The 26,257-nt window shown below is 34.7% G+C and overlaps 2 protein-coding genes across 34 annotated transcripts; one reads left to right on the top strand and one right to left on the bottom strand.

The window, feature by feature from the left end:
• Nucleotides 1–87: 87 nt before the first annotated feature.
• LOC106177603 (exosome complex exonuclease RRP44) lies at nucleotides 88–11,758 on the top strand. The gene is made up of 23 exons (XM_013560439.2): nucleotides 88–378; nucleotides 611–673; nucleotides 836–930; nucleotides 1,196–1,377; nucleotides 1,580–1,656; nucleotides 1,982–2,131; nucleotides 2,398–2,535; nucleotides 2,972–3,085; nucleotides 3,818–3,955; nucleotides 4,204–4,350; nucleotides 4,796–4,912; nucleotides 5,474–5,575; nucleotides 5,848–5,912; nucleotides 6,452–6,536; nucleotides 6,797–6,924; nucleotides 7,235–7,321; nucleotides 7,603–7,759; nucleotides 8,144–8,364; nucleotides 9,203–9,293; nucleotides 9,524–9,601; nucleotides 9,930–10,076; nucleotides 10,325–10,447; nucleotides 11,145–11,758. Exons 1-23 carry the CDS (start codon nucleotides 157–159, stop codon nucleotides 11,196–11,198), a joined length of 2,781 nt encoding a protein of 926 aa, XP_013415893.2. The 5' UTR covers nucleotides 88–156; the 3' UTR covers nucleotides 11,199–11,758.
• A 118-nt stretch (nucleotides 11,759–11,876) lies between these two features.
• Nucleotides 11,877–22,868, bottom strand: LOC106177577 (uncharacterized). Of its 33 annotated transcripts, none has more exons than XM_087008583.1 (6): nucleotides 22,787–22,868; nucleotides 22,158–22,331; nucleotides 21,659–21,863; nucleotides 20,454–20,580; nucleotides 19,610–19,681; nucleotides 11,877–13,395 (listed from the first exon to the last, which is right to left on the bottom strand). In XM_087008583.1, exon 6 carries the CDS (start codon nucleotides 13,131–13,133, stop codon nucleotides 12,081–12,083), a length of 1,053 nt encoding a protein of 350 aa, XP_086864709.1. In that variant the 5' UTR covers nucleotides 13,134–13,395; nucleotides 19,610–19,681; nucleotides 20,454–20,580; nucleotides 21,659–21,863; nucleotides 22,158–22,331; nucleotides 22,787–22,868; the 3' UTR covers nucleotides 11,877–12,080. The 33 variants fall into 33 exon arrangements, 30 of the variants coding, with proteins under 30 accessions (XP_086864709.1, XP_086864707.1, XP_086864708.1 ...); XM_087008603.1 differs by lacking the exon at nucleotides 11,877–13,395 and adding an exon at nucleotides 16,771–16,891 and having other exon boundaries at nucleotides 21,498–21,863; XM_087008608.1 differs by lacking the exon at nucleotides 11,877–13,395 and adding an exon at nucleotides 16,781–16,891.
• Nucleotides 22,869–26,257: the final 3,389 nt, after the last annotated feature.

The following is a 26,257-nucleotide window of genomic DNA, read 5'->3' on the forward strand; positions in this document are numbered from 1 at the left end:
TGATCTTATGGGATTCATAAAATAAAATAATAATTAAACTCGTAAACCTGCAAGTATCAGGTACACTCTTTAGACAAAAAAGAGCCGATTAGCAGCTGCTCTCCAGTTTGTGGAGTTCCAATCTGTACACACGTGAAGCTAAGAAACTTAAGGAACATGTTAAAATCTAAAATATTTTTAAAGAAAACGAAAAAGGGGAGTATCCTGAAGGTGGTTCGAGAACACTACCTGAGAGATGACATCTATTGCGGTTCGGAGGCATGTGATGAATGCCCACAGAAGGATGAAGTCTTGGAATTACGGCCACAGAATCCAAGCAGCGAGATTTCCCCAGACCCACACTACATTATTCCAGATACGAATGTAGTTTTGCACCAGGCAAGTGTAGCAAAAACACCCATAGCATGCTAAATGTACGTCTTTACCAGTGTGAACAATTAAGAATAAATCGATAATTTTTTCTAGTTGTACAAATAACATAAAGAGTAACACTATAATTCAAATGAAATCAGTCCAGTGTGGATCTGATACTACATGAAGACCAGAAATGCATTGGTTTTTTTATACATAATCTTTGCCAGTTGAATAATGGGCTCTACTTTTGTTTCAGCTTGACATACTAGAAGATAAATGCATGAAGAATGCCATTATTCTACAAACAGTTTTAGATGAGGTAAGTTTGGCCATAACATCTTTGTACATGTATTTTTTTATTATAGAATTAATGAGGGTTTGTTACTCAAAAAAGAATATCGAAATGGGAGATGCTCCAATAAAACTTTTGCTTGTTTGTTAGCTTTAGTTTGTTATACTAAAGATGTGCTTTTTCACTTAGGTGCGCCACAGAAGTGCTCCAGCTTACAAAAGAATAAAAGAAGCTATAAGCAATCCAGATAAACATTTTCTCTCTTTTGTAAATGAGTTTCACAAGTAAGTGCTTGAAAAAATCTCATTTTTACATTCCACAGTTAAAAAGAAAAAAGTTCTTGACATTAATCATGTCAAGGTATTTTTATACATTTGTGTGCTTGAAACATTTTATTCTTGGAAATCTTGCCCAGCAGGCATTTACTGGATGATATAAGTAGAAGAAGACTTATACTGGGACAATGTATATTTATGCCCTCGTGGCAATATCTAAGAAAAACAAGTCTGAGATGAATTTGTTAATTGCTTTTATACTGTTTTCCTCCAGAGATACCTATGTGGAAAGACAACCAAGAGAAACAGCCAATGATCGCAATGACAGAGCCATCAGAACTGCTGCTAAATGGTTCCAAACACACTTGTGCAATACTGGTGTGAAAGTCATCCTTCTTACTAATGATGCAGACAACAAAGTCAAAGCTAGCCAAGATGGAGTGACTGCATTTACAGGTCATTAAATTTGAATGTTGACTTTTCGGAACGTTTGCTTGCCTTTATATATTGTTTAATACAAAACCACCGCCTGCAATAATGAAAAATGTATTTTTTTCGCTTCGATACTACCAGCTATGCTATGGATAAGCCTAACATAGTTTTTGTTTTTACCAGTGCCACATCAAAATACAATAACAGTTAATACTCTGTCTTTCAGTGGCAGAATATGTGGGCAGTTTAAAAGACAACCCAGAGCTATTGGATCGCTTGGCCCACAGTAAGCCTAGCAACGCGGTAAGTGGGATGAAAAATGACTTGGTGCAACTTTCACTGTCAAGTGTAAATCAGGAGGGTTAAGTCCCTTTCACATTGTCAAGCTTGGTTATGAAAATATAATGCCAGGGTATTATTATCATGACATTGAACATGACATATTGAAGTACTTTTATATATTAGAATATATATATAACATAAGATTACTCCTAAGAATTTTTCATGAAAAATAATATAAAATTTTGTAATAGCCAATACATTTTTCTTAGAATTACTGTTTTTAGGATTAAAAATGTAACATTTGGTTGCAAATAAATATTATTATTTCTTTCTTTCTTTCCCTAAGTTTGATGAAGGTGTACAGTTCCCAGAGCATGTGTCAATAGCAGAGGTACAGAAAGGCTTGAAGTCAGGGCGTTACCTTCAGGGCAGCTTCCAAGCCTCCAGGGATAACTGCTTGGAGGCGGTGGTTTTTATACAAGACAAAGAAGATGTGGTAAGGTCACAGATTTCAAACACAAAAATGCACAAGTAAGCTTACACACACACACTGTAACAAAATGTTAACAGTGTGATAGTTTTAGATTTATTCTAAAAAAAAATTGAAAAATGGTCAACTTTGCAGAAGACTTATTTTATTGAAATCACCGTGATTCTTAAAATTGGGCTCTTGGCATTTTGGTTGTTCGGTAATTGATCAGAAAAGTATCACCTGACTTAAATTTAAAATGACATTTATTGTTCAAACACCTATCCTTTCAGACTGTCTTCTTACAAGGGAATGCCAGTTTGAACAGAGCAGTCCACGAGGATGTTGTAGCAGTAGAAATGTTGCCAGAGAAAGACTGGAGCTACCCATCTTCACTTGTTATTGAAGATGTAGAAGGAGAGACAGAAATGGTGAGTTTTTTATTCAAAAAAATGTTTTTCTATGCCCAGTAAATGTCGGCTGTAAAGACTTGCCTATGAGCATAGATGAAAGCATCACTATGTGTGTGCTATTACCAATTTGATATTTATTATTATTTTGTTTTGTTGTTGATTGGATTGAATATTTTAGTATTTTAGCTGCTGGATTCAGATATTAGTGGGTGGGTTCTCCAAATAGTATACAAGTGTTGTGCCAGCAATACAGTAAATAAAAACCATGTTGTTCATTTGGAATGAAAAAGATAGTTTCCTTCAACTATCCATAATTGACAGATTTATTTGGTTGCTATGTGCAGAAACTAAACAAAAAACGCAGTATAAAAATTCATACCTCAATCTTAGGCACATTCAACTTACCTCTAAGAAAAATATTTAAAATTACATTTACATACATACATGCTTTCAGGACAAAGAAGCCAGGAAGGAGAAATTAAAACAACCCACTGGTAAAGTTGTGGCCATCATCAAGAGAAAATGGAGACAATACTGTGGAATGCTGTTGCCAGTGATTATCAAAACGGTATGAACATGCCTAGTGTCTATACAGGGCATCAAGCACACCATATACAAAGGGTAGAATTTTTGTTTAAAGCTGTTTTTAAACATCAATTTCATACTGATTTATTATTAAAACTATGTTAAATAACTCTTCTGTACAAAGATAAAACCTTCATTTTTGGTAAAATTGATAGATAGTTAGAAATTTTTAAAAAATTGCCCGATTAAAAAAAAAAATGTTAGATGTATGGCTTTTTGACATATTTACCCTGATGGACCAACAATTGAAATTTCATTATTGCTTTGATTGTTGCTGTACATATTTTTACTGTGTCATAATGGTCACTGTTGCCAATCATTGTAACAATGACAGTTTAAACAATTATTCATTCCTTTATTACTAGGCAACAAAATAGAAATGACAATTGTTGCCATAATTGCAGTGTCACCATTGGGTGTCCATTTTTGAGACTGCTAAAAAGTGTTTCTATTATTCACTGACAAGTTTTTGATTACTTGTTAGGGGGGTGGGGTTTTGCCTGCATAGGAAATGTTCCAACAATGTTTTAGACACAGCTGGATGGACAGATCGGTTTTAAAGGTACCTATGCTACTAGTATGTTGCCAAATTGAAATGTTTATTATTTTTTATGTACATGTATACTGTATTGTATTGTGTTATACTAGTGATATATATTTTTGTGATTAAATGTGGTTTGGCATCCAGTCTCTTTTTGTCACCTGATCTTCACAGGCCACAAGACACCTTTTTGTCCCAAGTGAAAGGAGAATACCTAAGATCAGGATAGAGACAAGGCAGGCCCACATATTACAGGGCCAGCGTGTGATAGTTGCCATTGACTCCTGGCCAAAAAACTCCAGATACCCTCTGGTAAGATAAAGATTATCTTATTATCTTAAAACTCTTCCTTTGCATTTTTCTTCTTATAAATGTAAGAAAAATATTGATTAACAGATTTATTACTGCTTCAGATCATCCCGCTGCTTGTTTGAGTGTGTGTGTGTGTGTGTGTGTGTGTGTGTGTGTGTGAGAGAGAGAGAGAGAGAGAGAGAGAGAAGAGAGAGAGATTTATCAAAAGACAGATGAACTTTCAATTTGGATGTATTATTCATTTTCAGGGACATTTTGTTCGGAAACTTGGAACTATTGGAGACAAGGAGACTGAAAATGAGGTTCTTCTCCTGGAGCATGACATCCCCCATGTTCCATTTTCAACAGCTGTGTTAAATTGTTTACCTAAGCTACCCTGGCTCATCATAGAAGAGGCATGTCATGTTACTGAACTTTTTACATATATCATCTACAAAAAATGCATTGTCATTCATCAAATTTTAGTAATTTGAAGGAATTTGCTCTGTAAAAAATATAAAATATTACTTTGTTCAAATTTTATTGAAAATATGATCCTCGTAGATATTTTAAAACAGCATATATTAATGTTTGAAAACACCCTGTGAAATTCTTTGGCTCACTCATACAAAAACCCTTAGCATTGACATTGATATTACAGATTCACCTCGGCATGATTTTAATGCTTGGATTATCAGGACGTAATAAATAATATTTATGTCAATAATTTGTTATGTAGCAGGAGTAAATTAATACTTTTGTAAAAATTTGAAACAATTGCTTGAATGACAAAAAAAAATGTCTTTGAACAGTCATTGTCAGATTATATGATAAACATGAATCACAATGCCTATATTTTAGGATGTTAAGAAGAGAACAGACCTCCGCCATCTTCATATTTGCAGTGTTGATCCTCCGGGATGCACTGATATAGATGACGCCTTGCACTACAGACCACTAGACAATGGAAATGTGGAGGTATGGTTGGTTAAAAGCAATTATTTTTATGTGTATTTCAAATGAAAATATCTGTGCTGGCATGCCTTTTAGTTGAGAAAATATGCGCTTATTAATGAATTAATTTGTGTCTCAGATTCCTTATAAATTTATTTTGAAATTTTTGGAACTAATAAACAATGGAAGTTAGTCAGAAAATATACCTTTGATAAGTGGTGGTTTTACTGTCAAGACCCAAATACAATCAATTGACAAATACATTTAGAGTGTATGGTACTGTATATTGAGATTCTGACTTAATGATACTTCAGCAAAGGTGACAAACAGACCCAAGTGAAATAAAAATTTCCGCTTATATTTAAATGAGATAGCCAGTGGTCCATTCCCTATTCTGGGCTCAACCAGCCATTTTATTCATTGTTCCTAAAAGTAATTTGGTGAAGCTGAAAACACTTAAATTGTATGTTATTAATAAATTACGTAGTTGTTCTCATTATTGTTATTCATCTTCTCCATCATCATCATATTGTTATTATTATTCATAATTACTTTATCAGCCGTCCTTTTTGATTGATTTGACAGGTTGGTGTCCACATAGCTGATGTGACCCACTTCATCAGGCCTGGGACAGCTATTGATGAGGAAGCTAGGAAAAGAGGGACTACAGTATATCTTATAGACAAAGTAATTGACTTTAAACGTGGTATTTGCAGGAAAAAAAGGAAAATGTGTGTGTGTGTTTGTGTGTGTGTGCACGCGCGTGCGTGTGGGGGGGGGGGGGGATAAAGCATATATATACATCCAGTTTCATTTTACATTCAAGTTTTCCTGTATAAACGTTGATGTTTTAAATATAGATATATAAACCATACAGGCACACATATTATAAATTAACATCAGTTGCAACCGCGAACAGTAATTAGAATTATATATATTAATAGACTGAATGATTTCAGAGAATAGACATGGTTCCAGAGCTGTTAAGTTCCAACTTGTGCTCACTAAGATCCAATGTTGACAGGTAGGACAACCAAATACAGAGCAAATTATTTCTTACCTGAACCAAAGTTGAGTGTCTTGGAAGACCTGTTAACAACTGGACTGCTTCAGATTTCTGATAAATGGAAGTCATTGGATAGCCCAATCACTTAACTAAAGACTTCAAATTCTGAGACAAAATGATGGCCCCTGTCTAGAGTAGTCATCTGGTACTTGATCCTAGTTAATTTTTTTGATCCCCCAGTTGGTCAAGATGTACACAGGAGTAAATTTGTATGTAGATATACTTTTTCATTTTTTAGTGATATAGGAAAGCAAATTCTTTCTCATTAAGAGGCTTAAGGCACTTTGGATATGATAATTCAGCAGTTATTTTGTCTTGAGTGTTTTTGTTACTGTAACATACAGTACTATATTAAAATAACATAATCCTTTAAAATGGTATGCTATTATGCATTATCTGTATGTAGATGCATAAAGAAAATCAGTATAGAACTTAGAAATAATGATCATTATTATTAAACATAACAAGCAAGGTGATGGTTTTTGATTGATTTTCAGATTTGCTTTCACTGTGATTTGGGAGATGACTAAAGAAGCTGAAATAATAAGCACTCGCTTCATGAAGAGCATCATAAACTCAAAGGTACTCAAGACTGGGTATCAACCAAACCGGCCCAAACTTTTAATTATTTAAAGTTAACTATGCCAAGATTTATTCTTCCAATGATTCTTAAGATTTGAATTTCATTTGTCTGTCTTTTTGCAGTCAAAGGCTTTTATTTCCACTGTAAGATGAAATTTGTTTGGGATTTTTGTCTAGAATTTTATCTGTACTTAACCAGGTATAAGTTTCCGGTGGGTGATCGATATGTTTAATAGTGAAATTATTGATTGTATTTATAGGCTTCTCTTACATATGCTGAAGCTCAGATGAAAATAGATGACAGCAAACAGCAAGATGAGCTTGCTCAAAGTCTGCGAGGCCTTAACGCACTAGCTAAAATTCTTAAACAGGGAAGAACTGATAAGGGGTGAGCATCTTCCCCTGTATATATTTTGATTGTATTCATTTGAAAATGGAGGGGGGTGAGATTAAACGTGCATGTGTATCAAGTTATATGCATACTGGCACTTGGTAAAATATGCAGTTTAAGTTAAGGAGAGAGTTGTGGGGCTAAGTATGTTAAATGAAAGTTATTAAATTTATAATTAAATTTTAAGTTGTCTGTTTCAAGTATGCAGATTAGTGATTGTAATCAACATAAAAAATTTATTATGTTGTTGTGGTGTGTAGGCATGTGCCCAAAATATTAATGCTTAAATAATTTTTTTAAATTTCAGTTCTTTATCACTTGCATCCCCAGAAGTAAGATTCCATATTGACAGTGAAACTGCTGATCCTATAGATGTTGTATCAAAAGAGTTGATGTAAGAACATTTGTATGACATTAGTTATGAACAAAACAAGAGATAGTGGTGATGTTTATTTTGTATATTTGCCTAATCTTTCTTGGCCACACACACATATGCATGAATATTTTATTTACATTTATTGAATTTATATAGAGGACAGTGTTGCAGTATCTAAAGCAAAAACAGGTAAACTGACATTGATTTATATGGTTAACATTTTTTCTGCATTAGAATAGCTCTGTACATATTTATTATTCTTATTGAGTTTAAACATAGATTTTTATACACCAATTTAGGGAGACCAACTCTATGGTGGAGGAGTTCATGTTGCTGGCCAATGTTTCAGTGGCTAAAAAGATCTATGAGGAATTTCCCGACTGTGCTGTGTTGAGGAGGCATCCTTCTCCTCCCCCCTCCAACTTTAAACCAGTCATTAATGTTGCTGAGGCAAGGGTATGTAGTTTGATGTAATTTAAAACAAGTAAGAGTCTTAATTACCAGCCACGCCCTTACTTTTTCTTTTATTCACTGTTCATGATATAGGCTTACATTAGACAAATCAAATGTTTGCATATGAAATGGCACCCTGACTGTTTTATATTAAGGAACCAATAAATTGTTGCAAATGAGCAAAAATGTTCATTAGCTTGGTAGTTCGATCATAAATGAAAATAATCAAACACAAGTTTTTCAACATGTGTAAATTGATAATTTTCATTTATGACAATATAATGTTATTTGAAACTATATTTGATTCCAAGAAATCAACTTAATAATGCATATCATCCTCATCATTGTTTCACAAATGGATTGTTAATCTTACAAACCTCATTACAGGGCTTTGATTTCTGTGTGGACTCTTCCAAAGATTTGGCCAACTCCCTGGCCAGTGCGCAGCTTACAGAAAACCCGTACTTTAACACCATGCTACGTATCCTAGCAACTAGGTGCATGATGCAGGCGCTGTACTTCTGTAGTGGGATGCTTCCGTATGCAGAGTTCCACCATTATGGATTAGCTGCACCAATATACACTCACTTCACTTCACCGATCAGAAGGTAATGGTGTTGTCTCTTTGGAAAGAAATCAGGGTCCTGTAACTCGAAAGCATCGCACATTGCAACCGAGCGCAAGCGTCTCAATTCCATAACTCGCCCATAGCTCTATATAATACATTGTAGCCTCTATGTGATATCGCTATTCGCAGTATGCGATGCTTTCGAGTTACGGGGCCCAGGTCTTTATGTATGGTTTTTTTCAGCACACAGCAATGCTGCAATGACTTATTATTAGTGGCACCTGAAACAATTGGTCATCTAAGGTTCTGGGTGTGCATGAACACACCTTTTGATGTACAGCTACAGTGTGTCTGTACATAGCTGTCCCCTGTGTCTGTCATCGTAGCAGCCGTTCATTTTTTCCATATTGGTTCCCATATTGGTTAATATATGATGCAATATTGAACTCCCATGCATGGGCCTATGCCCTGTGTGTGTGTAACATTTTCTAAATGTCTCTGTTACCACCATGAGTGGATAATTGTATGACTTAGTAATTATCCTGGAGTGATTTTTATTAGATAAATAAATAAATACAGTTAGAATAGAAAATCCTAACTGGATTCTTTTTATTGACTGTTATATATATATATATATATATTTTTTTTTTTTTTCATGTATTGGCATTTTATAAAAAAAAGTTAAAATTTCCGAAGATTGAGGAATTTTGTCAATCATTTTTTTTTAATTTTTTTATATTTTTTGTTATTATTATTTTTTTAGCATGTGGTTTTATTTCAGAACATTTTTTTTTTGTCACTATTGAAATCTATATACACTGTACTTCCTCACTGGATGCCAGATAGATTTATATAATATTGGATTTTATCTTTGCCAGATATCCTGATGTTCTTGTGCACAGACTGCTGGCTGTGGCTATTCAGGCAGATGCTTCTTTCCCTGAACTACTAGATAAGAAGAAAACTCAAGTAAGGAGACTCAGTGTTTGTTAATTTATAAATTTATTTATTTGTCTCTTTAAATGGCCCTAAAAGTTAAGCATGGTCACTTCCTCACAGTTTGACACTTTTTATACACTGTGGCATCTAAAAGAGAGATGAAAGTCAGTAAGTTGTTGGTTGTGATTTGAATATGAAGCTCCAATCCAATCTGAGAGGGTGTTTGTTAAATATTATACTATACTTTTGTATGCTTTCAGGCTTTGTGTAACCATTTGAATTATCGACACAAGATGGCGCAATATGCAGGAAGAGCCTCTGTGGCACTTCACACTCTGGTAATATCACACACCGGATATTGTAACTGTTTTGTTATTGGCTTGTTTCTTAATAGAAACATAAGTTAATTTGATTTCAGGACGCATTTGATTGTATAAGGTGACTTATTTAAGGAAACAAATAAGACCTCAAATGTTGTTGGTTCAAAGTTCTGAAATCCTGACCTCCAACCATGAGTTGTACACAGCTACCACCTCTAATATGTTCATGGCTTTGGCTTTGATAATCCACACAGGGTTCTTAAAATTTATCCTGTTTCATCCAGTCTTAGTTTTAGTTGGGATTACGTTCTCTTACACAAGTTTCATAAAGTTGCTTCTCTTTCAGCTTTTCTTTAAAAACAAAGTCCTCATAGAAAATGGATATGTGATGTTTGTGCGGAAGAATGCTTTGACAGTCCTGATCCCGAAGTATGGCTTGGAAGGGATCGTCAAACTCGCTGAATATCAGAACATCATGAAATTTGATGATGAAGTATGTATTTGTGAAGGTGCAATAAGAAATATCTTTGCTAGACATTCATTAAATTAATAAATGACAAATATACTTATAAAAACAGTATTTACCATCTTGATTAGGAAGATGTAACAACTTTTATTTAATTTTTACCACCATATTTTCATTTTTTTGTTTAATTCCACTGAGCATCATTATATCGAAAAAGGAATATGTATTACAACAGCATGAATAACTACAACTTTTATTCCTTTATGTTTTTGCAGAACACTGTCCAGACTATAGGAGACGTGATTATTCGGGTGTTTGATGCAGTTAAAGTGGAGGTCAGCGTAGACCAGTCCAATATCCAGCACCAGCACATCAAGTTCAAACTTGTGTCACCACAGGTACGATCAATGCACAGCTGGTGAACATTTTCATCTGACGTTTTATACACTGCTGTTTTAAAAGGTTCTTTTGATTTAAAGACGAGACATGTGGAGTGACATTCTCACTCAATTGAAAGGCTATGTGCAGGCAAACAAGAGGCTATAATTTTTGTCACTTCATACAAATAAAAATTCAATATAAATCAGGTCTGTAGAATTCAATGTTGTCGTCACAGTAGAAACTTTTCCAAGGTGTTCTTATTTGTAATTGATTGCACTGTTGGAATTATTTGCCATATTAATTACTGTATGGCTTGTGTATAGAGAGGTACTTGCCAACACATCAGGTGGGAGCATCTAGATTTTAATTGCATTGTGAACAGCTGGCTCTTCTTTTAGAAATCATCCGAAGCATCCACTTGCCTGTTTTGGCTTTTCCTTTCTGGTGTATTACAAGAGTCAAAAATGGTTTGCACAGTTAAGTGGGAGGGAAAAAGAGCCATTTTGCAAAAAAAAAAACAACTGTTATTCCAACTTGCTGTTAAATAATGGCTGTGACTTTGCTTTTGTGTTTTGATAGGTTTTACCAATGCTTGATCATAAGCCATTTGTTTAAGATCCCTTACTTAAAAATTCCGTAAGTGGACAGAATGGGTGTAGATTTTTATATTGCTCAATAACGGACAACAAATAATTTCAACATCTTATTTTGCAGTTGCCAGAAATTGAAGAAGGGCCTCCCCTTAAAAAACAAAAGAAAAGAAAGTGAAAACAACAGCCAATTCCCAGGGTGTGAAAGACAGTGAATTTACAGGAGTGTGTCCATTGCACCAAATGTGAAGGTTACCACCATGGTGATTTATAACAAAAAAAGAGGATTTGAACCAGCAAGATTCTCAATACTGAACATCACTAGATACACCCCAGAACAATGGCAATGGTTCGAACTTAAATAAAAATAGGATTTTACAGTGCCATCTTCTGACATGATTAGAGTAGGTCTGAAAATATACTTGCCTCACTCCAAAATTGATAAAAAAAACATCATACAAATTCGAAATATAGGAAATAACCCTTTAGAAACTTAGGTGAATAAAAGGGGGTCCTGATATTCTAAAATGCAATTTACATTGGGAAAGCAATCCATTTGCAAGTCATTTTCCTTTGTGGGCATGTATGACTTTAATTCTAATTGACCAACTACAGAAATTACGTGCAATGATGGACATTTCAGTAGCAGACTTGTATGTGAAATTGTGTATCTGAAAATAAATTTAAAGAAATCATGTATAATAACGATGATAATAAAAAAAATATATTTGTCTATAATTCTTTGTCAGGTCATTTTGATTGGCACCAATTTCTCTTTTTATAGCATCACTCTACATGATAGTATATTTAAAGCATAGAGGTTTTGGTCTTCCTTGTTTCACAACTAATGCCAATATTTTTACATCTCTTTCTTTATTTCACTGGGTATTAAAAACCTCCCTGTTTATTGTCCCTAGGTTCAAATTCACAAAATTGTGAGTGAGTAATCAAGTCCATAAAGGAACATTACAAAGTCTCAAAGAAATATATTCCTTCACCCTTATTTTTCAGTAATGCGAGTTACTAAACACTAAACATTGCAAACAAAGCAACTTTCTGTTCATAGACCTCTCTCTTTTGACTTTGATTCTCTGCGTCTTCTTTTCTCTGGATTCCTTGCATCTCTTGTGAAATACCATAAACCTACTAAACAAATCATGTATGCTATAAATAAAATGTCCCCCAGTATTGCATAATCTTTCCGTCTACGTGTACCATTTTTTTCACTCTTCCTGTCTGAGAAGTCGGTCTTGGAGTAAGAGTTTTCTGCTTGGGTTGCTTTTTGCTTGTGTCTTCCACCTAAACCTGTACTTCGTGCACCATGCCAAAATGAATCTCTTGAAGCATTCATTTGGGCTTTCATTCTTTCAATATTCTCCCAGATTCTTTCTCTGTCCTTTCGACGCCTAAGTTCTTCTGCAGCCCATTTCCTATTAAAATATTCCTCTGCTTCTCTCATTCTCTCATCCTCATTAGCTTCGTTAGGATTTGTTCCCCAGGATTCATACCAATTGTGCTCATCTTTTCTGTGTGTATTATAGTAAGCGTCACGATATGGATTTTGGTATCGAGAAGAGGGCCCACCTCTCTCTTCTTCCCAGAAGTCGTACCAAAAGTGCTCATCTTTTCTGCGTGTATTATAGTGAGTATCTTGATATGGATTTTGGTATCGAGAAGAGGGCCCACCTCCTTTGTACTCCCGTGTTTCTGCATACGGCCTATATTTACTTCCATAATCTCTATGGTCTGCATAAGTCCTATTTCTATTCACTGTAGAAGAGGAAAATGACTGAAAACTCATAGATCTATCATAGTCCCTTCTTGATGTGTCATTTCTCAGAGTCTCGTATGCTTTGTTAATTTGTGTAAAGATCAAGTGAGCGTTTTTATTCTTATTCACATCTGGGTGGTTTTTTTTCACCTTATCTAGGTAAGCTTTTCGAATTTCATCCTTTGTAGCATTTTTTGATATACCTAATACAGCATACAAATCTTTGCCCTGCATGCTAAGTAGAATACTACTTTGGTGAAGTTCATTTGAGCGACTAACATGTCCCTTGATCAGCAAGAATCCTTTGTGTCGAAACATATTTTCTCTTGCAATGAAAATCATTTCTGGTTTCAGTTAATCACCTCCTCATTTCTGTTGAAGACAAGAATGGAAACTTTTTTTTCATATCATCTTTTTTTCCCCCCCAACTTCCTTTGAATTTCAATTTTTGGTTTTTCTGTTGAAAGTTATATGAGCTTCATAGCATTTCATGCCAAAGTTGTCTGTATGATTCAGAAAATAGGCTGTAGATACTTCAAGAAATATACTGATGTTGCATCATCACTGGATAGGCTTCACAAACACTTGGTCCAACGTAGGTTCCCTATAAATGCAAAAAAATATATTGTATTTGCATTTCTGTCACATTTCTATTTTCAAAATCCAGTCTCGGTAGGTTTGTAACACATGACGCACATTTTGAACCTAGCAGGCAGAGCAAAAAATCATACTCACTCAAACTAAAGGAAATAGCCCTTTCGAAACCTAGGTGAATAAAAGGGGGTCCTGATATTCCATTCCACGCTACATGTGAATGATACAAAGATCAACTTGCAGTACACGAACTTAAAAACATCTTGTGAACCAGTGCCATAAGCAGTGCAAAACAAACAAAAAGTACTCAGTCAAGTCCCATAAAGGGTTTCATTTAATGCCACTGCAAAAAATTAACTGTTTACATTTTTCATGTTCCTTACATTAAACAGAATATATTATTAGGCAGATCTAGCATATGAAGAAAGGGGGTTATTATTATTATTATTATAAGTTTCTTTTTCATTTTGCAGTGCTGAATACATTTGCTGTGCCCCATCACAATGAATCTTTTCAATGTTTAACTAATTCATGCAGACTTCTTTTTCACCATTTTCCTTTGTCTGAATAACATTATTATTAATTACTCTTTTCTTTCTTTTTTTTTCTTAGCTTGCAGTAAAACTAGATACATGACTTTGGTAGACAAAAATAAGCCTGTATAGAGCAACATCAGGAACAGACCGAAACTCATTCCCTTTCTTTTCCTTGGAGAAAAAGTACCGTTTTTTGTCCATCTATTTTGATCATAAGCTTTTCCATATGTCTCATCATTCCTTCCATATTGCCAATTCTCCTTATATCCTCCCCTTTTAAAATCATATCTGGATCTTAAAATATTATCATAATGCCTTTTGGATTCCTCATTGGAAAGAGTTTCATAGGCAGTCTTAATGAGTGTAAAGGATTGATGTGCATTTTTTTCCTTACACACGTCAGGATGATACTTTTTAACTAATATCAAATAAGCTTTCCGTCTTTCTTCTGCTGAGGCTGTCCTGTCCACGCCCAGAATTTTATAATAATCCTCACTTTCTTTAAGGAAAGCACTACTTGATGCATGAAAATTTTTGCATAGTCCAAGACAGCTCTGATATATGATTTTATCTTTTACAAAACATCGTAAATGTTTATTTACAGTGGCCTCGATTAACTGTCCAGGGCGAGCAATAACTAAATAGGCCATATTGAATTGTACTCCAGTCTTCAAGATAAATAATTTGTACTGTCCAGGTTTTAGTTCTTATATATCATCGTTTCACAACTGATCCCCAGGTAAATTGAGTTTTTCCTCCACATATGCTTTGACTTCCAAGAGTTGGGAATTGGATCCCTGACAACCAAGACCCTACAAAAATTCACAGGAAATTTGATATTAATAAAACTTTTTATTTAAACAGAATTCCTCATAAATAATTAAAAACATTATATCTAACAGTAAATATCTTCCTCAACAAAGTTTAAAAGAAAGAAATTAAGTTCCTGTTCAAAGTGCACAACATGTTACGCTTCTAGGTGGTGGTATTTTCTGAACTATGGTTCTAATAGCATTACTTAGACAAGTGCAAATCCGTGAGATATATCTGGAAGCTTGTCAGGCCTATACTACTTACACCCCATTTCCATAGATTTTTAGATCGATCTATCCCTGTGGGGAGTCTCACTAGATTACTGTCAGCTTGGCCGGCTTAAGCGTCTGTCCCGCCTTCTAAAAGCTGTAAGGGGGTAATTAACTATGGTGCCCGCTCGGCTGACTGCAATTTAGCGTGAACCCCCAGGGAGTGAGGTAGATCTAAAACTTAATCTTTAGATCGATCTAAATCTCTGGGAAAGCACCCTTAGATGGGATCCTTTACAGATTACCATCATGATATTTTTCTTAATCACTTAACTCTCCCCGAGAAAAGTATATTATTTCATTAAAACACAATATATTTGTTGGTTATGTTAATGTTAAGCAAATATCACTCAAAAATTAAATACTAGTAAACAAATCATTGGAAATCCTAAACTGAACAAGTTTAATACAACAATGAAGACTCCTGTTCTTATCCCTTCAGCAGCCTAGCAACTCAACATTACAATACCAGATATAATAGCTTTTTTTTACATACAACTATCCTTCCGTTTTCTCATAACAGGCACATACAAGTCTAGCAGTCTCGTTCTCTTTTTTGCAGCAGGAAAATTACTTGCCTCAACTTCTACAGCCAGCTAATCATCTTCATCATAGTCATGCACTTTACTTTTCTTGTACATCTTTATAAAATAGGCCATCAATGCACTGAATATTCCAACATATGCAAAAAGAACATCTAGTGCTATATATTTTGGAAACCCCCATCCATTTACTTTCTCTCTATTATATACATAATGGTCCTTGTGCACTTCATTCCATTTATTTTCTGAATTTGCACCTGTGCCATAGCTTGTTCCATATCCTTTGGCACCATACTTGTCTCTAGGTGTATTTAGACCAATCTTTCGTCCACTGTCATATTCCTTTCTCAAATTTTCATTTCCAAGTGTTTCATATGCAGTGTTAATGAGCGTTAGGGATTTGTGGGCATGCCCGTCCTTACACACATCAGGGTGAAATTTTTTAACCTGATCTAAATAAGCTTCTCGGATTTTCTCTCGTGAGGCAGTCTTGTCAACACCAAGAATCTTATAATAGTCTTCATTTTCTCTCAAGAAAACCACACAAGATGTGTGTACTTGTTTGCAGCAGAAAAGTTGTCCCTGAAACCTCAGTTGAACCCCTCTTTTTACCACTAACACTTTGGTAAAACCACGAATGTATCTTGATAATTCAAAGGGAAGGGCTCCCAGGTTGATTTTTGAAATAACTTTCAAAGACATACTGTACAATATACTGTGTAACAAGGTAATAAAACTGGTTTCAACTTGTTTCTATTTTAATTGTCACAACAATTAACTCCTCAAAAAAAGTAAAATGTATTCCTAAATAGAATTGGGTAGGGGCATTTCAGCTAGATTCAGTCAGACTTAGAGGGTGGACACGTTTGCTGTCTCCTAAAATACAATGCCCATCTCCTGTTAATGAGTTATGTTTGTTACCAACTCTCATCAAAATACCAACTTAAGTTCATAAGTCACTTAGCTTTGCAACATGCCATCTTCACAATTTACTTACTACTCTAATGTGGAAGGCATATTAAAAAACTTTGTTTAGTCACTTTCTTCAAAATTAAATATTCTTCTCCTTCCTCCAAACTTGTTATTCAATCCGTGTGCCTTTTCCCTCATCATCTCTTCCTCCATCGCGTTTTCAAATTCGATGTCATACATACGCCTCATGTCATCATAAACTTTGCCATATTGTGGTCCACGAGCAAATTGACCATCTTTTGGAACAAATCTGGCCCTGTTGGCGCCAGCCCTTCTCTCCCAGTCTTTCACTCCTTTGTATAATTTTTCCTGGTGACCAGCAGCAGATTTTCTGAACTGAGACACTCTGGAGGAAGACTGACGCTGTTCAGCTTCTAAAGTACCAAAGGAAGAGCCTTTATTACTTAATATGTCATATGCCTCTTTGATTTTGTTGAAATTAGCATGAGCATTTTTGTCTTGGTTCACATCAGGGTGATGTTTTTTCACAAGAGACAAGTATGCTTTTTTGATATCTTCCGGTGATGCACTGCTTGATAAACCTAGTATTTCGTAATATTGTGCATACCTGTTGCTGATAACGTCACCGACGTGTATTTGTTTGCATTGCAAATATATAGGAACCACCTTCTTTTGAAAATTTGAGGAAGCCAAGAGCAAAACTTTGTCACAAAAGGCTGCTGTCATTTTATCTTTGAAAAATTTTGTGCCCAGCAGAAATTCAGAAAGCAAATGCCTTGAATAAAGTCAATTAGTTAAGTCCTGCTCCTCTTAAGTGCTTCTGTAATGTCCCATGGAACCATATTGAAATACCAACTTCAGTATTTCCTCCTATAAGAAAGGGAAAGATAATTTGGGGTTAGATATTCACCAGTGGCCATATGCATCCCAAAGATTTTAATTTTACAAGAACATTCAAGTTAGAGAGGTAATCAGTTTGATCTTACTTTAGAGTAATAAGATTCAAGTGAAATTTATGTGGGGCTAATCAGAATAGAGAAGTATAGTACTAACTGTACCACTAACTAAATAGGGACGACCCTACTTCAAAAGTGATGCCTCTGATTCTTGATGGTCTCACTGCCTTCATACGTGCCATAAAATAATTAAATCTCAACTCCGAGCTTAAACTGCCAGGTCCCTGCAACAACGGCATGTGGAGGTGGGGAGACCATCATGGAATTAGCAGCATCGCTTTTGAAGTGGGGCGCCGGCCATATTTAGTCAGCAGATCAGTTAGTAAACGGATCATCCATTCTGAATGGCCCTATGACATAAAACACTCTGAGGATAAAGTAAGATCCCCTGGGTAGAATTATAGTAAATCATACAGCTAAGCTGCAAATATACAGACACCAAACATGAATATACACTGCATCACTATTTACATAGATAAAATCCAATCTTGTTGTTTTTGCAAGGAACCTTTTTTCACAAAACAAAACAATTACAGTTTGGCAGTTATGTTTTAGACAGTAATGGTAACAGCATTCACACAAACAGACAGTAATAAGAATATATACAGACACAGTGTCTGTACATAATAAAAGAATTTCTAACCCCGCATGACCAGTCACTTTCACAAATGAATGCACGATCAAAACAAAACAATTTAATACTGAACTAAATCTTCTTTATTTACAGAAAATTTAACCAGTGAATGTGTTGACTATGGTATATAAAGTCTCTTTTAGCCATCTTCAAAAGCACCTCAGAACCCTATAATTAAGTATTACCTCCCCTGCTTCAACTTTTCAGTTTCAGTACACTTCATGTTTGCCAAACATGGGGTGGGATACTTAATCAAGCTATGTAATTTACTTCAAAATAGCAAGCATTATTAAGGCTAAGTGCCTAACATACATACATACATACATATATATATATATATATATATATATATATATATATATATATATATTTTTTTTTTTTTTTTTTTTTTTTTATTTGTATTACAAGCTGTTTATTTGGAATTATGTCAGTTTAACATGTAGTTCAGAAGTAAACAAGAGGCCATTCCCATCAAACCTGTCATCTCTTTTTTTTTATCTAAAGAAGTCCTTAAATATCATCAACAAAATCATCTTTTAACTGCCTTTTGATATAAACTATAGTTGCTATTAGCATTGCAGTTACTGGGATGGTAAAAGGTAAAGTTTCACTTATCCTTACCATCCTACGGAATTTTACATCTTCGCGATCAGAAATGTTTATATTATACACATTTCTTCGCCACTGGTGAGCAGATCTTCTTAAGATGTCTCGCTCTAGCTCTGACTTGTTAGCATACGCCTTCCACTCGGGATAGTGTCCATAACGGGAACCATCGTAATGATCTTTCAAATACTGATTGCTTAGTGTCTCATAAGCTGTATTTAGGAGCGTAATTTTCTGATGTGCCGTCTCATCTGAGCAAACATCAGGGTGACATTTTTTGACTAGTCGGATGTAACTTTTTCTAATCTCTTCTTGGGTGGCACCTTTTGATATTTCAAGAATTTTGTAATAGTCCTCAGTCTGTTGAGCAGTATGTGTACTGGTATGTAGATGTCCCCTACCAGCAAGATGTGCCAATGATCCTGGTATCAGTAAAAGCTCTGTTCCAAACTGGGAACTGTGGCAGAGTGTAAGATGTCTGTGACTTATATCCATTTGCTGAATGCCAAACTTATTTGAACTCGCATTCCTTTTGGAATGACATCTGGGAGATGGTGTTTGCAGTTTTTTAAATGCTATTCCATTGTGATGTGACTGCACGCTACTTTGGAAACTCCCAAGGTATACCCAGTTCCTCAAACATAAACTACATTGTGGCAGCAGTATCTTCATACTGTAATCTTATTAAACTCCAAAATGAAAAATCACTTTTAAAGGAATTCCTTTCCCATGGCAACTAAGCTGACCTTTCTAAGTTATGTCAATTTCAGCAAAATAAAATATGATGTGTGGGTTCCAAAGGTTTTGAAGCACGTCTTCCAAAAATTTAAAGGGGCAGAGTTACTGAAACAATTTGCTGGTTTCCTTTCTTGAAAAATCAATGCTATTCTCTCCAATATGACAGATTTCTAGGTCTTCGTTTTCCAACAACAAACCTTTATTTCTTTGTTGGCTCAAGTGACATCAGCCATAGCCACCTGACTTTCCAGTCCTTAGCCTAAAATCTCCTAGAAGCAAACAAAGCACCATCTCATACTTCACATGATTGTAAATGTTACCACCCGGTACAGAAGTGCATTTTATTTCTACAACTGGGGGGACAAGCAACAGAAATCTCCATATAGGAATCTGAAAGAAGGAACTCTGCCATCCTGTTGTTCTCTCGGCCTATCAACTTTATCAATTCTCATTTCTAGTCTTAAGTATTTATCATTACAAAACCAGGTGGTAAGTTCCACATGTTATCATACACATTACTGAGGTTAAATATTGTACTTAATGCTACTTTTAAACCTTAAGCATTCCTAATATATATATCAGCTCACTTTGGAAATAAAACATGGGGACTTGAGTTTAAGAGCTATATCAGAATTTAAAAGGTCAGTAAGTTTTATATTAGTTCAGGCAAAACTGTTTGAACTTAGGAAGATGACTGTGCCATATAATGAATCATGTCAAAATGACATCAACTTAAAACAGTGTAAAAAGCACAGGTACACAACTCCAATCTTTAATTTTAACTTTAAATCAAAATCATTAGACTTTAAGAATAGTTATTTTTTTAACAACTAGAAACAATAAAACAACTTAGAGATCAGTGCTTGACAAGGACAGCTGCTTTACTGTACAAATATAATTTTGCTCTAACTTTCAATTTTTTCAAAATTGTCAGTCATTTCATTTATCACCATTACAAAACCACTTCAAAGACAATATATCTTTCAGTTTTAAGTGTGAAGTCAAGCAGTGACCTTTGGAGCAATATTTTCATACTAGTACCTTAGAGGGAAGTGCTCCTTATAAATGGCTTTTTCAGTACAGACTGTCGGTCTTCTATAGGGACCTTTTGAATCAGGTTCAATGGTTGACTAGGCAGTGGCATCCAATACCAGCACTGATCTCTAACCTAAATAGATAAAGCAACCCAACTTTTAACCAGCTGTAGAATACATGGCTTATTGGATTATATATTCATCTACGTTAGGAGAGAAATACTAATCAGGCAAAAGTTGGGCAAGAATCAAAACTTTATTACTTTGACTTTGAAGGAATGAAAGTAAAAAAAGTTTCTCCTTTTCGGCATTCACAGAAAACCTTATGTAAGCCATAAGATAGCAAAATGCTTTAAAGTCAGTTTACTAAAATATGAATAATTAAGGGGCTAAAAACAATAAAAAAAAACTAGAAAAGCACTCAGAGAGGGAAGACCTCCGCCAAAGCAGCAAAGTCTCCATCCAATGCCGTTTCACCCCTAAATTTTCGATATTATAAATCATTGATTGATTATTTATCTGGATCACCACCAAAAACTAATCATCCCTTCCTTGGCCCACTTCTGACAGTTCCTGAAAATTTCATCAAAATCGGTCCGTAACTTTTTGAGTTATATTGATGACAGACAAACAAACTGACAGACAAACAGGGGTGTAAACATAACCTCCTTGGCAGAGGTAATTACAATGAGCAATTGTTCAAGATAAATAAATTTGGAACAAGAATACTTACTTACCAAAAAATCAATCTAACAAAATTTACGTTTGATGCTTTATTTATAGAATTGCAGGCATATCAAATGAACCAACACAAAGTCTTGGTTATGGAAACCTTTGCAGACATTTAAAAACCAACAATATTTGGGGCTTACAATTCTTGAGACTTGTAACAAGTTTTGGATCTTTCTAACTTTGCACAAAGAACATGGAATATTAATAAAAGGAAAACATAATCATTGTCAGTAGATTCTATTGAAAGCAGAATTCTAATATACTACAAAACTTAACAAAGCACCTCCTCAAAAGTAAACATATTTCCAGTATTATTTACTCTTGTTTATGTCTGCCATAAAAGAGTCATGAAGCACAGATCTCATGCGTTTTCGGTGTTCTTCTCTTTTCTTATTAAGTATCCTTTTCCTTTTCCTTGGAGACGAGGAATATATGAGAGACAGAAAAAGTGGAAATGCAACTGTGATCAATGCTGCGTACACTTTTATATATGTGTCTAAGAATTCCCAAAGTTTTGCCCTTGATTCTCGTAAAATACTCTGCATCTGCATTTCCTGCTCTCTCATGGCCTGCTTTCTTTCTCTCATTACTTTTTCTGCTTGATCACGCTTATATCTTTCAAATTCTTCACCAGATTTCCACCTTTGTTCTGACTTGTTACCAGACTCAGTCCGGGAAAATCCACCTGTGAAGGCAGAAGTATTGCGCAATCTGAATTCTTCATCATACTCTCTTTTCAATAATGGATTTCCTATGACTTCATATGCTTCATTTATTTCTGTGAATTTCTGGTGGGCATTCTTTGCTTTATTTCTATCAGGATGCAGCTTTTTTGAGAGCTCAAAAAAAGCAGACTTAATCTCCTGTGGTGTAGCTTCAAGGTGGACACCGAGGGTTTTATAATGGTCTTTAAAATGCTGGTTATGCTGTTTATTTGTGTACAAAAATCTACGATGCCAAACAGTACAAGCAAATCTACCTTGCTTTATGTATGACCATCCAAGACACAAAGATTGTGTCAAACCTTGCAAGTGGGATCTTGGAAAAGTCATGGGCAGACCCTTAGGACGAGCTGAGGTTTAGCAAGGCTGCTTAGTTATTTTCATCATATATTGCAGCCCTTTCCTTTGTGTTTTTGCAGCAGTATATGTACCTACGAAAATAACATATGTATGATCATACACTGAGCACCAGTAAGTTTATCGTTATTCAACTTGAACTTCCAAGGTCGTTTATTGAGCACGTAGCAAGTTGCAAAGTACGCAATGATTATCATAGAAACATGTAAACAATAAAACAGGAATTATCTTAAAGATAGAATGTTATGAATGTCGTTGTTTTTAATAGTTACGAATGCAGGTGCCGATACAATTTTCAAGGGTATTTTTACAGAACACTCATGTCGACTAAAGGGTGAACGCGCATGTGCCGAAAGTGCAGCCATTTTCAATTCAAGCTGTTGGCACAACTTTACGTCCCCTTACGTGTAATACGCGGTATACAATCTAATAACAATTCGCTTAAAGAACACAAGTGTCTGAAAACTCAACACAAGTACTCCTTACTTGCGTTAAAGATGTAATGTTTTAATTGTTAGTAAGAACTTACCAGCACCCCGCCGCCGAAAGGTGCACTTACACAATCCAGGCACATACCTTTCTGCGCATGTCTGACCCAGAACCAAAAACATAGACGCTACTGCGCAGGTCTATGCCGCACGTGACACGTGATGTGATGTGAAAGTACATGTAGCAAAAAAATATGCTGAACCCCATGTTGCATATGTTACTAACTGTTTCCCTTTCTTTTAGATGTTGTATAAACTTTTACTTATAACTTTATTTTTACTACTATTATTACTTTTAATTTGATTCAGTTTTACTTCATACCTTAATTAATTTATGTATCTTTTATTCATTGACACAATATTTTGTATTCTAACCCCTCAGAGAGCCATGTGAAAGATAAGTGTATAAACTTAACATGTTTTACCCTCTATCATTTATTCGTCTTCTTATTATTATATGTATTTATACATGCACTGTATATACATCTATAATACATAACCTTTAAATGTAATTGTATCAATATTTTAATTTTTTATTTCATTTTTTTTTAATTAATGTAAATGCAACATTTTTATCACAATTTTCATTCAGATATTGATGAGTTGTTGAAAATATTGAGTTGGTTTCACTTCTATTAAAAATAGTAATTTTTTAAAAAACTGATTTGTCATAAATCTCGGTAATTATTTTGATTTTTCATTTATTGGAATATACATGTATACTGGCCTGTCTTAATATTGCACAATAACCAGTGCATGTACATGTATGTATATACGCAAGAATAAATTGCACTTTCATTTATTTGAACAACTACGGACTTGCAAGATAGCTTTCTCAATTTGTCATTTATTTGAACATGTAAATACTATACACCTGATAGCTTTCTTAATTTGTCATTAGTTTTCCAAGCATTCTAGCATTATATTGTGCCTTGTTTGTATTATGACTCCATTATTTTTTTATTTAATTTTTTACATCACAATCATGTTTAAAAAATTAAACATTAGACAGCATAAATAAAAGAAAAATAACATATTAATAACAAATATAATAAAGAAAAAAGTTCTTTTGTAATTTAATCAGTGTATATACCAGCAACTTTTCCATTTTTTAACACCACACATATATATAATGTTAAACTGTAATTTCAGCCCATTCTAGAGGTGCAGGTTTAATTATCACTGTGGTAAACTTCACCTAATTAACTTCATGCTTGCACATATCTTTTCTAAATCCAAAAAACTGATTACTTTAACTTCTGGGAAAAGAATCAGATAAGGCTTTTTTTTTTAAAAACTGGAGCTATATTTTAGTCCTTACGATCACTCTTATAAGTTCGAGACTAATATTAGTTTCACACAGTTATCTATTTACTGAATACAGTGAAAAATACATATTAATGGTTGACTCCAACAATGGCAAATTAAGACAGATGAGGTGACATGTTATGTCTGTACTGAGGTTTTAAACACGATTTGTTCCATTTAGTACACAATTACACAAATTCATGCATTAGCACCCACTTTCCATCTTGGATATATATATATATATATATGGGACTACTACTAGTAAGTACTTGATTTCTTCTTATCAATATTTGAACACCTTTAAAGGCCCCCAATACTCCAAAGAAAAAGGGAATAATTAACGTGGAAATGAAATTTTACATACATTTATGTCTGTGCATCACATTAATAAAAACATCAAACAAAAGTGTTTATACTTTCTTCTTGCTTTGTGGGGCTTCACACAACATATAAGTCAAAAGGCATGGGATAAAAATGGTAATAAATACAGCAAAAACCCTCCCACCATCAACTATTGTGTCATGAATCTGGTTGAAAAGTTCCCTCATAATTCTCTGGTTTTCTTTTATAAATGCTCTCCTCCTTTTTTCTGCATCTCTCTCCATCTGTCTTCGATGCTCAAGAATTCTCTTATAATTTTCAGCATACCAACGGTCAAAGTCTTCAGGTGTCTTCCAGTGCTGCCCAACACCAGGACCTTGGCGACTCTGGGGATACTTGTATGACATAGTTGAACTTTCCTTGAACTTAGAAGGAAAGTGAAGAAAGAACTCATTATCATACTTCCTACGCATAGAGTCATTACCAATTACTTCATATGCTTTGTTTATCTCTGTGAACTTTTCATGTGCATTTGAAGCACTGCTTCTGTCAGGATGGAATTTCTTTGACAGTTCAATATAAGCAGCCTTGATCTGTTTCGCTGATGCCGTATGGGAAATGCCTAATGTTGCATAGTGATTCTGAAACTGATGCTTTTGCTGTGATGTCCTAAAGCATCTCAATGGCTGACGAACATGCTGTGACTGTAAGTTACAAACAAAGTGAGCAACTTTCACAGTGTCACTTTGAATCCTCTGGAAAGCCATCCTGTTGGTATAAATTTGACATTAACTTGATCATTTACTAGTTTAATTGCCACTTTTCTTAGCTAATTTTTGATCTTTTAATTTCATATGTTGTAGTTTGGTACAGCAGTACATGTATATAGAGTCAGTAAAAAATCCCTCCCGCACTACGGCTTCCTTTTTTACACATCATGATATAGTCTTCAGATCTTCTGTATAACCAATATACCCATTGAATGAATTTCATGTACCCTGGAACAGTCACTTGTACCTGAAAATGAATATATTTATCATGTGAAAAAAAATCAATTTACTAGTAATCAGTTTTTTAAGCCTGAGACCCACTTTCCATCTTAGATATATATATATATATATATATATATATATATATATATATATATATATATATATATATATATATATATATATCAGAAGATAGGTATATAAATGCATGAATGTTCATGCTGTTAGGTATGTTACATTTTGGCAAAAACTACACAATTAAGTATCAATTTTAAGTTGGGATATATTCACCACTCCGTCCAAGGTTGCGAGTAGGCCTACTCAGCAGCAATTTAAGTTCAACTCAATTTAAGTCTCGCAAGTGGCACTAACATATTGAACATATTTTAGTTCTACGTGGATTATGCTTTACCTTCTATCGGCCCTATTTAACTGTAAACTCAGGCCTGCAATCTTAGTCCCTGTTACATCGTCTGCATTATGACTGTGACCTCTGGGAGTTGCATAAGTGTGGCGTGTTGAACTTGTGTCGGACCAAATCCGTACTGTCAATATTTGTTTCTGTCTTCATTAAAACTTATTTAATTATTTTTTTCTGTTTATAAGACAAGTAAAGCATATGATATTGTGTCTTAACTAGACGAGTAACACTATGCAGACATATATACGTTTGGCAACGGCAACATTCATAGAACGTTACGTTATGATAACGCGTGATTGTACGAGATGTTTTTGGCAATTGCGACAGGTGAGATGTTATCAGTCTGTCCGGAGATTCCGAGCTGCGCGTGCACATTGACTGAAGCGACGGCCATTTCCGCACTACTTTCAGCAAAATCGAGTGAAAATGGACGACTTTTGATCTCTTCCTGTTTTCATGTGTATTTTTGTCAA

This window comes from Lingula anatina, chromosome 3, assembly GCF_051362555.1.
Source record: "Lingula anatina isolate TDL-2025a chromosome 3, LinAna3.0, whole genome shotgun sequence".
Taxonomy (NCBI): Eukaryota; Metazoa; Brachiopoda; class Lingulata; order Lingulida; family Lingulidae; genus Lingula; species Lingula anatina.

Bases quoted from the DNA above. Each gene is read 5' to 3' on its own strand.
- LOC106177603 (XM_013560439.2), top strand. From the start codon at position 157: ATGTTAAAATCTAAAATATTTTTAAAGAAAACGAAAAAGGGGAGTATC. The intron at 9,294-9,523 runs GTAAGGAGACTC...GTATGCTTTCAG, and splicing joins TAGATAAGAAGAAAACTCAA to GCTTTGTGTAACCATTTGAA. The intron at 10,448-11,144 runs GTACGATCAATG...CTTATTTTGCAG, and splicing joins TCAAACTTGTGTCACCACAG to TTGCCAGAAATTGAAGAAGG.
- LOC106177577 (XM_087008584.1), bottom strand. From the start codon at position 13,133: ATGATTTTCATTGCAAGAGAAAATATGTTTCGACACAAAGGATTCTTG.